Genomic DNA, 18,440 nt, shown 5'->3' on the forward strand with positions numbered 1-18,440 from the left:
GAAATGATGATCAGACTACTCTGTCCCTAAAGCACTTTTTTTCTTGGTAATTCACATCGACTTTCTATGACGTGCTAATAGACAATATACATCTAATACCTACCTTCCTATATAACAAATTTACCCAAATAGCATTTTAACAGAAAACACAACAGGAACTTGTATAGCCTTTCTTATCATTAAAAAAAAGAGTTATTCTGCATTTGTCATGGAAGGGCTCTGGCAGCATTCTATGCATGAACTTGGTGTGCCACCAGAATAAGTATATGAATAACCAATAATACAGTAACTCCTCATTCCTTTACATTATCACATAGTTTTAGGCCAAAGGACTGGAGATAACCATTGATCCCCACCTATGTTACAATGTTCTGGACATTTCAGCACTCTCTGCAACTTATGTAAAGTGGAGCAAACATTTATTTATAACAAAAAGCTCTATGTTTTGTATGATGAAGCATGTGTAAAATGTGTGTGAAAAGAAGTCTGTGTCCCCATTAGAAGAGTAATTATGCAAATTATAAATCCTTATGTTACACAAGACTTTTGGTTAACAAAATAATTGCATTTTATGCATTACAATCAGAGCCGGATCATGCATAAGGCAGCCTAGAAACCTGCCAATGTAAATGGGTGGGGGACGGCCACGCAAGTATAATGAATGTAGAGTAAAAGCATAATTGAGTAGCCCTTAACCAAAGAATAGGTTTTGGTAATCTCTTTGTGTTCAAATGATACACTCATACATTTTTCATAAAAGATATATATATTACATATACACACACATACATACACTATGTATGTGTGACACACATACTGTCTTTCATATTGTTCTATGATCTTTAAGTGGGTTTCACCGCACTTAATGCTGCAGATGGTGTTTTAATGTTCTATAAATATGACTTCACTAAGTATTTACATTATAACAGCATTGTGTATGCGGACAGGGAGCCGCCAGGGAATTCAATAAACACTTCCATACCAGAATCAATTAGCTTTTGGCACCCCTGATCTCAGTATCAAATACAAGACACTGAAATTATCTTCCTATTTGTTCCCAAAACACCAGTATTTAAATAGTACAATACATGTATGCAACTATTGTACATGTTTGAATATTTTATTTGTTATTAGTCTTTTATAATATATTTTGTGTTACATCTATTTGATATCTGACTCCATTGTGTAAGGTAGAGGTCTTCTGGACAGGAACTAACAAGCCGGATTGAGAAATATGATTTTGTATACAGGAAAAGAAAATCCACCTCAGTCAGTATTATAATGCCACATTTTGCATCATAAGCAAGATCTGTTCATTAGAAACGAAAATATAATATCTTAAATTTTAATCAATAATGACAACATAATGCAGCTGACTTTCAGTGAATAATGTAGTGATTCAGTGAATGAGATCATGTCTGTGCCTACCATTCCTACATCTGAGGCTAACCAGTATTACTCAGTTTATATAGGGCGATCTCACAGTTCCGTGAACTAAGGTACACATATAAAAGAAAAGAAAAAAGCAGTAATGCACCTTTTGAATGCAGAACTAAAATATATATTTTGTGACAGATGATGTTTTGTTTTCCGTCTCTTTTTTGTTTGTGGGTGTTTGTTTCTACACCCTACCTTAATATTTTTCTCTAGTCAGGTCTTCAGCAGTTAATATGGTTTCATTCTTCAGCTGTGAAGAAGGCATAACAGTACAGACCTTAAAGACCACATTCAACTATCTAGTTCAGGTTAGCAACATTAGAGGGCTACATTCATGGTGCTGCCTGTGAGAAGATCCACCCTCTTCTGGTATAGATACCTATGCTCAGGGCCGGCCTTAGGGGTGTGCGACCTGTGCGACCGCACAGGGCGCCATGGTTGCAGGGGCGCCTGACCGGGACTTTTTTTTTGTGTGTTTTTTTTAAAACTTTATTTAACATCATTCATGTTAAATAAAGTTTAAAAAAAAAAACGATGCTTAAATCTAAGTCCCGGTCAGGGGCGCCGAGCGGTTGCTCGTGAAGTTCTCGGCAACCGCTCGGCGCCCCTTACTCTCCGTGACTCCGTCGCTGTGCCGGCATCTCATGTTGAGCGCCGGACTATTCCGGCTCTCAACATGAAATGCCGGCACCGCGGCAGAGAGAGAAGACGGATGCCTCCCGCTCTCACCGCAGGACTCCGGCAACAAGGTAAGTGGGGGGGGGGTGTAGTTTGAAGGGTGTAGTTTGAAGTGGCAGAGGGGGGGGTGTAGTTTGAAGGGGCAGAGGGGGGGTGTAGTTTGAAGGGGCAGAGGGGGGGGGGTGTAGTTTGAAGGGGCAGAGGGGGGGTGTAGTTTGAAGGGACAGGGGGGGTGTAGTTTGAATGGGTAGGGGGGGTAGTTTGAAGGGGCAGAGGGGAGGGGTAGTTTGAGGGGCGGTAGTTTGAAGGGGCATGGGGGGGTAGTTTGAAGGGGCAGAGAGGGGGGGTAGTGAGGGGGGGGGCGCCAGAGGAGTAGTCCGCACAGGGCGCCACAACGCCTAAGGCCGGCTCTGCCTATGCTCTTCTCTACTGAGCCTCTGCAGTGTGTACAGCATCAGGATCATCCAAGTCTTACCCCGGAGATCCGCGTTGTGAATCCATGGGAGATATAGGTCACAGATTATACCGTAGTTGCTTGATTATAAGACAACCCCCCAAAATCTGAATATTAATTTAGGAAAAAAAAGAAAAAGCCTGAATATAAGACGACCCTATAGGAAAAAAGTTTTACCAGTAAATGTTAATTCATGTTTTTAAGAAAAGCTATGATTGAGAAAAATATTTTGTTTTTAATTCCTTTTATTTTCCAACCTGCCTCCCAGTTATGCACATCTGCACCAGGCTTGTCACTCTGCCCCATAAATGCCTTAAACCCCCTATATGCCACTGTGCCCCATGATATGCCTTTTAACCCTCTAAATGCCACTGTGCCCCATGATATGCCTTTTAACCCTCTATATGCCACTGTGCCCCATGATATGCCTTTTGACCCCCTATGTTCCACTCTGCCTCCAGAAATGCCTTATATCCCTATATGCCACTGGCATTTAGGGGGTTAAAAGGCATATTATGGGGCAGAGTGGCATATAGGGAGGTATAAGGCATTTCAGGAGGCAGAGTGGCGTATAGAGGGTTAAAAGGCATTTCTGGAGGCAGAGTGGTATTAAGGGGGTTAAAAGGCATATCATAGAGAACTCTGCCTACAGAAATGCCTTATGCCCCCCATTTAACCCCCCCCCAAAAAAAATCTTACTGGTGCTTCTGACTCCTGGTGTGTTGTCCGGGCAGCGTGTAGACGTCTACGCGATTCGCGGTGAGGGGAACTCTGATCTCTAACAGCTGGGGAAGTTCTGCGCGATGGACGCAGACAACCCCCGCTGCTAACCGCACCTCCTTCCGGGTGCAGCGAAAGTTGTCTACGTGAATCGCGTAGACGTCTACACGCTGCCCCGGCTACACACCGGGGACTCAGAAGCACCGGAGAGTTGGGGGGGCAGGAGGATCTAGGTCCCCTTCAGCGCTGCGGGGGATCTGGATCTTGGTCTCATAGTCAGACCTATTTGAGGTCTGATTATAAGAGGACCCCGATTATAAGATGAGGAGTATTTTTCAGAGCATTTGCTCTGAAAAAAACCTTGTGTCTTATAATCGAGCAAATACGGTACTTGCAATTTTGTGCAAGATAAATGTATGGGTGTCTTACAAAAGTGGCACCCCACTTAAATACACACTACATACAGAACCTGCTGAATTCCGAGGATGTCTGTAGCTTTGACATGGTCTTTAAAGGCCCGGAATAGATGTGTAATATATACCATCATTTGTGTAGGTCATTTTATAATTACAAAAGAATACCAAATTAGTGAACAAAAAAACTAATATAGTTTTGATGGAAATAGTATTATACTTTACAAAAAGAGCAACAAAGCCAGTTCAATAATAACATTAGACATCAGTCATCAGTCATTCACTCTGCATATATAATGACTTTAGACATTAAAACGTTTTTTAATCAATAATAGCGTCCTGGATGGAATCAAATTACCATTATACCGGAAGATCATTAACCTCCATTAAATAAAGAAGTTAATCCCTTATTATTATTGTCTAAAATAAATACAAGACGACTGGAAGGTGGCCTTGTCAAGTTACTACATTCAAGAGTTTAATCCTAGTTTACTACTGTTTAATATTTTTGGCTCTTAGGCAAAACTTAAAAACAATGCATTTTAAATGCTACTTTCCGTTTCAAATCTGTTTTTTGTAAAAAGCCATTATGGTGTAAAATGTTCCCATATGCTTTTCCTTCTTTTGTCCAGCATTCGGCCAAACATATTTCTTGGCACATGATATACCTACCAACAGTTAACTCCAACACCGGCTTAGCAAATTTTAATGAGCTCCCACTGATTTCAATAGGAGTACTTTTCTAAATGAGGCAGGTACTGGCATAACAACAGCGGTCGCAGCTGCGACTGGGCCAGTGCCTCTAGGGGGCCCGGTGCGACCCCTTGTTCCGGTCTCCTCGTACCGGGGCCTTCCAACCAGGACTGCACATGTGTGAGCAGCCTGAGCAGTGAGAGGTAGGCGGGAGGGAGAGAGGTAGGAGATAGATAGATAGATAGATAGATAGATATAGATATATGTACACACACATGGATGTGTACTTGTGTGTGTGAGCATGGATGTGTACTTAGCATGTTCAGCGGGCAACCTTAAACCGCCACGGCCCATTTTAATTTCCAGTTCGTCCCTGGATAAGGTAAGAAACCAAGGTTTGGTGGTTTTAAAGCAAGAAAAAAATAAGCAGATTAGATGGCTTAAATGCTTCATATCCAACATCAAATACGGTTTCTAATTCTGATGTAAGACAGAATTCCAGAACCAGCTGTTAAGTATTTTTAGCACCCTGCCTTGCAAATTTTTCTTTTCATTATTCATGCAACAGACAAAAATCACTTGTGATTAACAAAGTCAAACTAAGAATGCAGCCATTGCTTCCTACAAAAACAGAAAAACGTTGTTACCCTTGCACGGCAGCTTTAGCAAAAAACACAGAGACAGCAGGATGTTAGCAGGATTGTTGTCTGTGTGATGAGATTAGTCTGGTACATTGTTGCCTGTGTAATCTGTTGCCATTTTGTTTTGAGTTATGTATTAATTGTTTTAATCAGTTCCTGTTATACATAACCTCACTTCACCCTGACAATGAGGCTTTATAAACCATGTCCAGTCCCAAAAGTGCAGTTCTTCTTTACCCTCTATAATACAAGTTTTAACCGTATTCTTGAAGGGAGACTTTGCTGGTTACAGCCCTTGCAGCAGTTTACCACTTGCTTTGTTGCTCTTTGACAAGAGGTGGTGTTTGGTAGTGGCATAACCAGAGTTCTGGTTGCCCGGGGGCAGAATAAAATTTTGCCCCCCTCATGTACCACCCCCTGATCCTCCCTGTCCATCTGGTTGTAAGGCTACCCTGTTACACCCATCCATGCATACTTCCCGTACACATACCTTCACCCCCCCACACACACACACGTGTAGTACCCTTGCAACACCCCCTTTTCTCTCCTATGCCCCTTTCTCCCTACTTCTCCCTTTTTCTCACTATTCCCCAGCCCCCTTTCTCCCCTTCATCTACCACCTTTTTTCACTATCCCTCACTATCCCCCCTTTTCCTCATCTCTTTATCCCTTTCTCCTCTTCCATCCAGCTCTGCATCAATTACTGGTGCAGAGTGATTGGGGAGCACGGAAGCTATGGTCTGAAGTTAGACCTCACGTCCCCTTAACGTTGGGCCGGTACCAGGAGATTGTGATCTCCTAGACCGGCCCTGCTCATCGGGCGACCCCAGCAATTCTTTCCATATCCTTTCATCAAGAATATCTCCCCTACATGCACCTACAAATTATGTACCTCAAAAACTGCTTACAATTTACAACAGCCTAACAATACCATTAATAAATAATGGCAGGGTATTCAAGAGTCCCCCCCCATTCCCACCCAAGACTAAGGTCAACAACTGCCTTTACCACTGCAGGCATGCTAGTCTTCTATACAGGCTGGGTCCTAGGATAAGCAAACTGGCATGACATATAGGGATCACTTTGATGTCAAAGTCATACTTTAGCTTTTGACTTACCTATGCATTATGAAATAATTTTCCTAATAAGCTCTTCTGCAGGGAGTGCTTGACCTGCCCTGTATAATGTATAGTTGAAACAGTTGTATTTCTTCAAAGTCTTTTAGATTTAATAATACATTATATAGGGTTGACTCAACCCTTCTTCTGGAGAAACTTGCCAGTGTTGGTCAGGAGATTTCAATCCACAACTCTCCCTTTAAAAAATAGATCCCACTGAAACACTGCAGGACAAAGTGGATTTACCTATTATTAAAGAGCAGCAATGTCAAAACATTTCATGACTTTTCCTTTAACAATATAAGAACCTTGGGTTTGTAAAAGAGATTGAGTGAAACAAACAATTCAAACACAACAAGACTTCCTACATTGCATAATTGCATGATTATGTAGATGTTATCCAAACCCCATATGAACTAATAATAAATTAGTAATACTATCAAATTAGAAGGCCAATAAAACACAGGCTAAAACACAACTGTGTAAAATCAGAAACAAAATATGTTGGTTCTAGTGATTCAAAGGTTAAGCCAGTCACACAATCGGAAACCTAAATGTGTGTTCTCATTTCAGTAGTTAACCAGTCAGCTAAAGAGGTGAAGAGTGGGGTGACCACATTTTATTTAACAGAGTAACAGTGAGCCAGGTGGAAGCACACCCCTTCGGTAACCAATCCAGAGAGGAGCTTGTTCAGCACAGGGGAGGAGTAGATACCTGCAGCATTATAAAAAGCCCTCAGACTGTTACCACTTTGCACTAGTGTTCCAGAGCTTTGGTTTCTGTGTGTTATTGCAAGGGGCCCCAACCACCGGGCCGCGGAATGGTACCGGTCCGTGGCCTATAAGCAACTGGGCCGCGCGGAAGTTCCGGGCGCAGGGCGGGTGTTCATCTTTTTTTTTCATTTTTTCAGACAAACAGCAGGGTGAGGATTCAGATTGCCCGCAGCGCTGCAGGGACCTGGATCCTCCTCTCCGAAAGTCGTGGACGTCTGTGCGATGCAGACAACCCCACAGGCGGATGTGATGAGCAGCAGCAGAGGTTGTCCACGTGCATTGCGCAGACATACATCGGCTGCCCCAACTAAGCACCAGGGAGTCTAGGGGTGCATTGGTATGTCGGGGGGGGGGGTTCAGAGTGGCATATCTAGTGGGGCATAAAGCATATGAGTGGAGCAGAGTGGCATATCTAGGGGGTATATAAAAGTATGCACTGGTGCTTTTTAGATAGCTGATTGAGATTTTTTTATGTGACAAATGCAATTGATAAAACATCAAAAGATTTTCACCTTGTTTCCAAGAAGTAGATTTAAAAAAAAAAAAAAAAAAAAAAGTTTACTGGCTCTTTAAATGCTTTATTAATAGCTTTTCATATATATATTTGCTAAACAGCTTGAAATTGTTCAAAAGTGCCTTTTTTTTTTTTGTACAGTAAATTTTACTTATTTATGTTTGACTGCCCGAGTCTGTGTGTGTGTGTGAGAGAGACTGCCCGAGTCTGTGTGTGTGTGCACGAGAGACTGCCACACTGAATCCCACTACTGGACAGAGCACTCATTTTTTCCGCCCGGGGCGGCAGCGGTACAACAAAAAATCAACGCCTGCCGCTCCCTGTTATACAATCAATTACTTCGGGCTTGTTGCGACTGCCCGACTACTGTAAAACGTGGCAAATTTGTCTTCCACAAAACCGGTCCCTGGTGCCAAAAAGGCTGGGGACCGCTGTGTTATAGGACTTCGGTTCTCTTCTGCTTGCTTTGTTACAGACTCTATATTGGATTATCCGTTACCTGACTTTCCTGTTGGACTACCAGTTTGTCTATTTCCTGACTCTTGCTTGGATTACCGTTTCTTCCAGATTGCCGGTTGCCCTGATCTACTGGACTCTTCCTGACTTTGCTTCTGGATTACATTTGGCACTTTCGTGCTTTCATTCCTACCAGGGTGTCCTACTTGTTTATCTCTGTGGACCACCTGGTAAAGGTGCCTGGCAAGAGATAGCATTCTCTGCTATTACGCTCCAAACAGAATCCTGACAGTATTATAAGGCAATACACGCAGTCACATAAAAAAAAAAAATAAAAAAAAAATTACATACACGCACATTGGCTTTCTTATATGGTGCTGGATGCAGTTTACAGTGAGCTTTGTGTGAAGGAGGGACTCCCAGTTTGGCTTCTGACTTGGTTGCTCTTGATTGGCTGAGACCTCTTTCGCTCAAAACACTCATTCTGGAACAATGTATTGTCCAGGATAAAGGCCGACAGGGACCAGCCTGATCATTTATCGGTTGATCACTTTTATGAAATGAGATGGCAATATATAATATTTGCATAACGCATTAATAATTTATGGTTTTCATAAACACTTATAGGATATTAGCAATGCTTCCCAGAAGCATACTTCTAATTATTAAGAGGATTAAAAAGCACACATGGTACCAGGCCCGGACTGGCCATCGGGCACACTGGGCAGGGCCGGATTGACTTAGGGGCTAATGGAGCTGCAGCTCCAGGCCCCTACCTTAAAATAGCCCCAGTCAGGACCAGACTGACTGGGCCTATGCGGCCGTACTTAACGCAGGGCAAAAGGGGCACCTGCCCCTTAAGCCCGCAGCAACTGCAACTCTAGCAGCTGGCCGGCTACTTACCTGGCAGACACGCGCGAGTAGCGTCTCTTCTACCACCAGGGGGACGCAGGAATCCAACGGAGCCATGTGACGTACGTCACGTACATCACATGACCCTGCTGCGCGTCTGCTTCCCCTGTGCAGATCCCCAGAAGTCTGCGAGCGGCGCGTACATCAGTTCAGGTAAGGGGGTGAGGGATGCCGTATGGAGTATGTGAGATTTAATGAAAGAGTGAATTAATGAGTATCTGTGAAGGAGTGAGTGAATGTTTGTGAATGAGTATATGCAAATGAGTATCTGAATGAGGGAATTAATGAATGAATGAATATCTGAATGAGGGAATGATTATCTGTGAATAAGTGAATAAATATTTGTGAACAAGTGAATGAATATGTGTGTCATAGCATGGATGTGTAAGAGGGGGGCAAAAATGCAACAGGCAGACTGTTTTGGTGGCAAATATGCCACAGGCAAGCTGTTATGGGGGCAAAGATGCCACAGACAGGCTGAGTGAAACCGTCCGTGGAAACCTTCTGGATGCGGGTATCAGTGTGGCAAAGCCTGTCCTGGTGTTTGATTGGGTGTCAGTGTGGCAGAGCCTGTCCTGTTGTGTGTGTGTTTGGGTGTCGGTGTGGCAGAGCCTGTCCTGGTGTGTGTGGGTGTCGGTGTGCCAGAGCCTGTCCTGGTGTGTGTGTGTGGGTGTCAGTGTAGCAGAGCCTGTCCTGGTGTGTGTTTGTGTATGGGTGTTGGTATGACAGAGCCTGTCCTGGTGTGTGTGTGTTTGGGTGTCGGTGTGCCTGTCCAGAGCCTGTCCTGGTGTGTGTGTCTGGGTGTCAGTGTGGCAGAGCATGTCCTGATGTGTGTGTGTCTGGGTGTCAGTGTGGCAGAGCCTGTCCTAGTGTGTGTGTTCGGGTGTCAGTGTGGCAGAGCCTGTCCTGGTGTATGTACGAACACAGAAAAGAACCCCAGCACTCCAATCAGCTTCCAATCCTTAGGTTACTTTATTCAAAGAAAGCAAAACAAAAAAGCAACGTTTCGGCCAAACAGGGCCTTTGTCAAGCTCAAAAGGCTCTGTTTGGCCGAAACATTGCTATTTTTGTTATGCTTTCTGTTTTGCCCTTTTTAGCTGCTAGCTCCCAGCTACCTGGGAGTTGAGTGCTGAACCATTTCTTCTTTTTTTAACTGTCCTGGTGTGTGTGTGTGTGTGTTTGGAGGTCGGTGTGGCAGAGCCTGTCCTGGTGTGTGTTTGTTTGGATGTCGGTGTGGCAGAGCCTGTCCTGGTGTGTGTTTGGGTGTTGGTGTGGCAGAGCCTGTCCTGCATGGTGTGTGTGTCTGGGTGTTGGTGTGGAAAAGCCTGTCCTGGTGTGTGTGTTTGGTTATCTGTTTCCTTAATTTACAGTAGGAACTATTTCATTTTTACTTATTCAGAGATAAAACGCCCTCCTGAATTTGTACTGACTTCAGGGGACAAAACATTCAAGGCCCTGAAATAATTTAGTGGAAAAGATAAGGTATTGTGTTATTTACTCTATAATATTTATTTCAAGGATTAGTCGCACTAAATTGTGGCTTCAGGCTTCCCATGTTGAATGACCAAGTATTATGTATATGTATGTACATTTATGTTTTTTCATAAAAATGGGCTGCTCATTCTGAAATGCCCGGGCCTATTTTTTGTCCCAGTCCGGACCTGCATGGTACTATGAAAAGAAAAGATGTTACATTTCTAGTCCTGAATAACCCAGTCTGCTTGAACAGGAGTGGGAGTTAATAGCTGCATACCATTTACAACCATAAGCTAGAGAGTCACTCTTAAATCAGTTTTGTAAAACAGTTACCTATGAGACCTTGATTACATTTGTGGGTCGCATTCTGGCCCCTTGGCTCACAGCTGAACAATTGAAGGCTGGTATATATCAATGCTATCTAGTTGATTTTCTACCCTCACCGATGTTCTCAGCGAGTGTTCCCTCTACATATATTGTAGACCATTTCAATAAAATCTAATTCTGCTTGGACCACACCAAAGATAGCATGAAACATTATTAACATCACTAAAATTTGAAAAATCATATCCTTCACCACATATACTACAGAACAAAAAGCACATCTCACCCCTCCCAGCCATACCACACTTTAAAAATAAATAAATCACTGACCATGTATTATTTGAACCACATTTGTTATATGCCCCAACACCTATTATATAAAATATCCTACATACACACTTTTTAAGCACGTGTTGATTTCCCAAACCCCACACTTTGCAGGATATGTAATGGTGATTAAAATAAGCAATAGGTGTGTCATGGAAACAGTCATCCTAACATCCTGCACTCAAGATCTGCATTATGATTCCCCTTCATCGGGTATTTCTTCCTATCTGTAAAGTAATCAATTTGGTACAATCTAATTGGCTCACACAACCTCCATAAGACAGAGAGGATTTCAGAACAGCTGCCTTTTAACGCATAACACAATTGCCTTTGGGTAAAATAGTCTCTTGCACTTAAATTAAATATCTTGAAATAGACTCATCAAAAGTAAAAAACTAAACCTGTAGGTAGCTTTATTACATTTATTATAGTAAAAGCTGTGAAGGAGTTTCTCTTTAATGTGTATAGCTTTTCCAGTAATGTATTGATCAAATTCTACAGGACAAGGAAAACACATTTTGATGAACATAAGTATGAGTCACTGTGTCTTGACTTTCTAAGCTCCTTGCAACTCAGTAAAAAGATAGGCGGCTCCTTGTGCACTGTTAAAAGCACTGTGTGGTATGATATGATATCCTACACAGAACAAACTGGTATGTATTGACATACCATCAGCCATAGCCTAGAAACAAAAATGGGAGCGTGGAAACCAAGAAGCCTACGGCAGATACAATTGGGGCACTCAACCTCATCTGCTTTGGGTTTTATTAAAATACTTATCCATGTCTGCCTCAAGATACCTTAGTATTTACAAGACACGTTATCCCCTGTCAGCCATGTAGTCTGATTACTGTACTTTTGAAGTGAAATAGCCCTCTGGGGCGGACATGGATATGTTTTACAAATCACAGCAATTACTATTAAGCAAGTTATTGCAGGTTTTCTGCAGAGTATATTTAAAGCAAAACTCTGGTACGCATAGCTATGCATTAATATAATGAACCACACCGAATCTGTCAGCATCATCGCAAGATCAAAATTAACAAAAAAATTTCAATGCCTTGTTTATTCATACTTGTAACTATGAATCCATGACACAATACTAATAACAGTTTTTTAAGGTTGACCTATACCCACAGACGCCGTACAGCTGCTCCGGGAGTTTGGAATGCACTGTACATACACAAAGCTAACTCAAGGTAATGTTCTAAGGTCACTTCAGCCAGTGCGGACCGTAAATACCATAAACTGTACTAAAATAAAATGCTATTTAAAAAAAAATGGTTATGTGCATATACTTTTAGCTAAAAATGTGAACATGAAGAAAATGTGTACGAATCTAGAGTTGCAAATTGTTAAAATAAACAGATTATTTAAGAAGCAGTGTGTATTCATATCTTGGGGAGGACTTTAATCCACTGTTGAGTTATTCTAGGAATCCCAAAAGCATGCTGCTGTCAGGGTGAGGAAATGTTTAGTCTTTGGCTGCTCTCTGAACCATCATTGAGAGTGGCTTACATTACAAGGACAAAAAAGCAGTCGTGAGGTCTGTATGAAGCAAAAGGTGACCTTTCAAATTGTATGTTAGTATAAAGATCACAGACACTGTAAAACCCATTCATTCGTAAGCTGTACCCTATACTTGACAGAGTGCAAAAACCTCAAAACCAGAACTACTTTTTGAAAACTAGACTATTTTACCAGACTGTACAGATCATTTGTTTTGGTAGAGTGGTTCACTCTAAAATGTGTCTGCCTACGGCAGCACATAAAGAGGGACGGATGCATTGTAAGGTTCCAAATTGTAAGGAAATGGCGTTCTGGGAAAGAAATCCTGTAAGAGCACACAAGTGGCTTCAGCTGCCATAGATCTGTGCTGGTGGAGCACAAATCTCGTCTTCCTTCCCAACTCCATATGTTCTATGCGACAGGGGGTTAGAATAGGCATTTGGGTACTCTATTGTTCTTGCAGTGTGGACAAGTCAGTACTGAACCACATATATTTAATAATTGTGTGAGAACTGCAACTACAGAAGATGTTCTATTAAAATACATACCTTAACGTGTGTAAAAACGCCATCACATTAAAACATTTTACATATGAAAAGATACTTTTGCTTAATGTACAATATTGTTTCATATGGAAAACATATGGAAACAGGTGGGCCTTAAATACATTGTGCAATTACATTACGAACTTACAGACAACACCTCTAAATATATGTTTTAATGAACTCTTTCAGGAAGTGGAAGATGGTTAAAAATAACAGCAGCAAGATATATCCCTTAATTATTAGTATTGACTACACCAGTAACTGTTGAAAATACACAGAAAGATCCCTTAAAGACAAACCTAGCTTTAGAAAAGTTTAACTTTGGAATTTGCATTTTTTTTTAATCTTGACATCATAAAAGATCAAACTGTGATGTTTTTACTGATGTGTGTTGTGCCCAAGTTTGATGCAATTCATAATGTTTTTAAAGTACATTTCTAGACATTTTCTTTCTGAATCCCTAAGTGATTTATTGTTAAAAAAATATATATTCGGTTCTACAGCTATATGCAAACTTTCAGAACAGTCCTCTTGTGGCAGACTTTGTGAATATAGTTTCTTTAACTAATAATACAATGTGACAAATGAGTGTATGCTTCTTGGAGGCAGACAATGTTTTGATAAAGCTACATGACCGTTGTAACTATGTTTATGTAAAACACACAGAAAGCAAATCCTCTTAGGCAAAAAAAAAAAAAAAAAAAAAAGGATTGATGTCAGTGACCAGGAAGAGGAACAAAATCTAGAGATGCCTTTGCAAGATGAACGTTACAGCTGTTTATATGCAAAAAGAACAAAACTATTCCACAAAAGGAATTGGGTGCTGTGTATACAACTGCTGAGCATGTCTGTTTGATACCTTACATGGGTGCAGTGCATTTTAAAGCATGTATTCAGCATTTGACTGTTTTTCTGCTAGAAGGACATTTAAAGGTCTAAGGGGGCATTTGGCATGCTTTTAAATTACGGTAAGTGTTTTATTTAGTGTATAAACCAACATAAATAGGTTATGCTAAAACATTATTTAAAACGCTTGCACAATTGTTTCTTAAAAAGCCCCGTAATTTACCTGCCAATACTGATATCTTCCAGTTAAGGTGGGATCTTACAATACTTTAAGGTAACAGACACACAAAAATAATACGACTTTAAATACACATAATATAACGCTGTCCTGCCTATGAAAGTCCCAAGTTCTCAATTTCAGTTGAAAAGGAAATGTCAACAATGCAAAAAGATCATGTATTAAAAAGAATGTTTGAACATAGATTAAAATGTTTCAGACTTACCCGGAAAGGTGTGTGGGTTGGGTGATCCCCTCTTAAGGCACTTAGAACAAAGAACATGTACTGTGTAGTAAAGGCCGGACCATTCCTGCAATAATCCATTGAGTTCCTCGACCAATGGTGTTATAGCTTGCCATGCAGTCCATATATTAGGCAATGATGCATGACTAGCAATACACAAAATGTCTGGCTGTAGGACTCCTTTAGATGGTCGAAAACTCACAACCACAGGTACTTTTCCCCGATAGGCAAAGATCTGAAATTTACCATCCGATCGATGGACTATGTGATTATTAATTTGGACGCTGAAGCGGGCAAACAAACCAGGTGGGAAAATAAAGGGAAAACTGAATTCTATCTGAAGCTGTTCTACAGCCAATGACTGTCCAGAAATATTCGTACTGTTAATCCAGGCCTCTGCGTGCGGCACCTCATTCTTTACATAGCATGGGAAGGTATACCAGGCAGTGGCCCCATTTAGCGGTTTAGACTTGGGTTTGTTGATACAATAGCAGAGGCCCATTTTTTCCAACAGTTCCAAAATCAGATGTAAATCTTGGTGTGTTTTGATATGTGGTTTAAGAAGCATTTTGATTATGTGAGTAGGCAGTAGGCCATGCAGCAGAAACCCTTCTATATAGTGATGTAGCTGAGTAGAATATAGCGCATCAACCTTAGTGTTACTCATTAGTTTCTGCAACAAAATAGAGGCATCCCTCTGGAAAAAAACATTCAAAATGTCTATAAGCTTAGTTAGATTATGAAAAACATACTCTTTAAGAGTGGTATTATCCTCAAAGTAAAGCAGCTTCCCGCTTTCATGTAAATAGGACAAGGCGCTCTGCAGCCGGTCTTCGGTAAGCCCAGCTTGTAGGCCCAACCTTGCAGAGTCCCACCATGTAAGCCAGAGCTCCTGAGGTTTAAAGTGCAATTCTTCTAGCATTTGCCAGGATTTTGGAAGAACACGATGCAAGTTTGGAAATATTTCTCGGTGTTCTGCTACAGAAAGGAGCTTTTCCCTCAAGCGCCTGATGTTTGAATAATCATGGCAACCAACACAGATTACAGGTGAAAGGATCTGAAGACGATTGTTCAATAAATATTGAAACTGGGCTTTCTTTCTCCTTAGATTTTTATCGTTAACACCATAAAAGGCTGCGTGGGGATTTGAGGCACGCATATCATAATCCTGACAGAGAGCTTCATCAACTACTTGTGCCATGTTTTGTAGAGTCTCTGAGTCCCGCTTTTCCTGTAGGGATATCTGATGGTGTATATCAAGACATTTCTCCTCAAGTTCCTTTGCTTCACATAAGTCAGCATGAGTCCCTACTATACACACAACTGCATGTGGTACCTTGGCACTGATAAAATGCAAAAAATAACCCACATATGTATAAAATTGATTGGAAACATAAGATTTTATATTAACTACTAATATATACAGAGCACCAGGGGAAAGGAAAAAAGGTTTAATGACATCATAGCTCAGATCCCCAGCTAAATCATACACTATGAATGAGAGCCCCCTCTCAGCATCTGCAGTCCAATTAGTAACTTCAATCCCTTTATTTCCCAGCGTGGGGTTGGCTTGCTGACCATCAGTCAGACAATGCCTGAGAACAGTCTTACCAGCATTTTTCAGGCCTGTGAGGACCAATTTTAACCTTGGCTTGACAGCAGGGTGTGAATGAGCCAGCTCTTTTTGATAAGCAGCTATATAAGGAATGCCTTTCATGCATACCTCATAAGGAGGTTGTATCAAAGGATTGTCTTTGATCTTCCAGATATTAACTTTGGAAAGTTTCCCAAAGTTATCTGGGAGGATTGCTATTTGGTTTCCTTGCAGCACCAACTCTTCCAGGAAAGTAAGCTCTACAATTGAGTCTGGTAAATACCTTATCACATTGTTGTCCAGCCATAATGTCACCAGTCTACAGAGTCTAGAGAGTTCCTCGGGAACAACACTCAGCTTGTTCCGGCTCATGTACAGCTCCTCCAACCCTTCCAATTCCAGGAGTGCACGTGGAAAGTCATTAAATGAGTTGGAGGATAGGTTAATCATCCTCAGCTTCTGCAGGGATCCAAAACGTTCAGGCAATGAGCATAGATTGTTATTGTCCAACATGATACTTTCCAAACTCACTATGTCACAGAATGAATCAGGTAAGGTAGAAAGCCCAGTGCTGCTGAGCCAAAAGACTTTCAGAGACTGCATGGACCTGATACCGTCTGGCAGGGACCCACTACAATTGCTTCCTAACATTTTGTTGCCAGAGAAGTCCAGCTCCTCCAGGCTGGGCAGGTGTAAGAGTTGTTGAGGAAAGCTGAACAGGTCGTTGTGGTCCAAGTCCAATGTTCTGAGGCGGGGCAGCCCCAGCATGGTGTCGGGCAGGTAGCTTATACGATTGAAGCTGACATCCAGCTCTTCCAGGTGCATAAGGGTACCAATTACTCTGGGTAAAGTTTGGAGCTGGTTGTGGCTCAAGCAAAGCTTCTTCAGTTGGCTTAGCAACCCCACCGCTTCAGTCAGACAAGTAAGCCTATTGTGGCTCATGTCCAACTCGGTTAGCCTTCCCAGCTCATACACGGCAGAAGGGACATTCAGAAACTTGTTCCTGCGCAGAATTAGGACGTGCAGGTTGCCCGTAGCCAAGCTCTGCAGGCCATCCGGGACCTCCTCCAGGGCATTATTACCTAAATTCAGTACCTCCACATCTCCCAAGTCCTCTGGTAGGATAAGCTTATTCTGCTCCCCACAGGTCACAGTAAGTTGCCGGAGACTGCTCCTCAGCTTTCTGGAGCGCAACGCAGCATCTCTCCACAGCCTAGCTGTCTTTAGGTCACAGCTATGGTTGCAAACATCCTTAGCTGCCATCATCATGGGGAGGGGGAGCGTTTCAATGCTGATGCATCTTTGTAATCCAAAATCAACCCTGGTGCTTCACTCATCAGATTCATAGAAAAACACATCATATGCTTCAAAATGCAATTAAGCAATGGCCCGGTTCTTTATGTGGTCTACAATCTCCAGTTGCTGGGGCACATCTACTGCAGTTTTATGGTAGACAAAGCAGTAGGTGGTGAAGCCAGGAGCATAGAGCTGAGGGAAAAATCCAATGCTGGAGCTCACACTTGTCTGTACACCTAGCCTCAAACACAAAAGCCAGAAGGCAAGCTGAAAGGATACACATGATTCTTTGCCCCCCTCCATAGAAGGAGGGTTGCCACAAAATAATCCAAATCAGATGATATGCAAAAAAAACCGCATAAAAAATACGGAAAACACCAGCAATGGCAACGGATGAAATACACTTCCTTACTGCAAATCAGTGCGATCTTCCCAGCAGCCTCAGTGTATAGGGAGGGGATCCAATTCCACGAGCTATTGTCTGTTTTTTTTCCTTATGCATTTACTTCCTTGAATATCGGTTAATATATCCTTAGGAGTGGCCTTGTCTTAAACGTTGTTACCGAGTGTATCGTCTTTTCTCATTGAATGACTCTTAACCTGCTTCCCTCCACCCTCTCTGTCTCTCATCCCCTCCCCTCTCCGCTCCTAAGTCATAGGGTGGGGACTGAAAAAAGAGAACTATCCCAAGTGAAAAAAAAAAAACAACGTTACCATGGTTGCCATGGGATGGATACGCCTCCTAGTGGCGGACATTGACGTTGCTTCCCTCAAGATCCCAGTTTCTATCGCCTGGGGTGAGGCGTAAACTATTTAACGTGTTCCTTTTAAAAATATTTGAAAAAACTACTAGTGATTATGCAACAGCCCTAAGATGCAATGAAAATGAAAGTTAGAATTTTCTCATATTTGTAAACGTGTATAGTTTGTTACTATGAATACTAAGTATATGCAAAATATAGCGTCTTTTTATTTTTGTTTGCAGTGCTATTCATAAAATTTATACCTGGAAACATTAACCCCTTAGGGGTCCGCACGTTTTTTCTTTTTGTACTCTTCGTGATTGAGGATATTTTAACATTTTTGTTGTATATTTTTTTCTAGACACCCAAGGTATTTCAAATGCTGGTGTTTTAACACTTTCCATGCACCAATTTTACTACCAGCCTTTTCAAACTTGTTGGTAGTAATTTATTTTGCGTGTGTGTGTGTGTGTGGTTCACACATATTGTACTTCAGGTCTAAATTTACAG

At 41.8% G+C, this 18,440-nt stretch overlaps 1 protein-coding gene across 1 annotated transcript in view; it reads right to left on the bottom strand.

Annotated features, from left to right (window-relative positions):
• MFHAS1 (multifunctional ROCO family signaling regulator 1) overlaps positions 1 to 17,154 on the bottom strand; it is a 45,123-nt gene extending 27,969 nt beyond the window's left edge. The window contains exon 1 of the mRNA XM_089493582.1: positions 14,280 to 17,154. Within this exon, the coding sequence (XP_089349708.1) occupies positions 14,280 to 17,154 (2,875 nt within the window). The remainder of the gene's footprint in view (positions 1 to 14,279) is intronic.
• Positions 17,155 to 18,440: the final 1,286 nt, after the last annotated feature.

This window comes from Sceloporus occidentalis, unplaced genomic scaffold (genome assembly GCF_023333645.1).
Source record: "Sceloporus occidentalis isolate IW3139 unplaced genomic scaffold, rSceOcc1.0.p SCAF_65, whole genome shotgun sequence".
Taxonomy (NCBI): domain Eukaryota; kingdom Metazoa; phylum Chordata; class Lepidosauria; order Squamata; family Phrynosomatidae; genus Sceloporus; species Sceloporus occidentalis.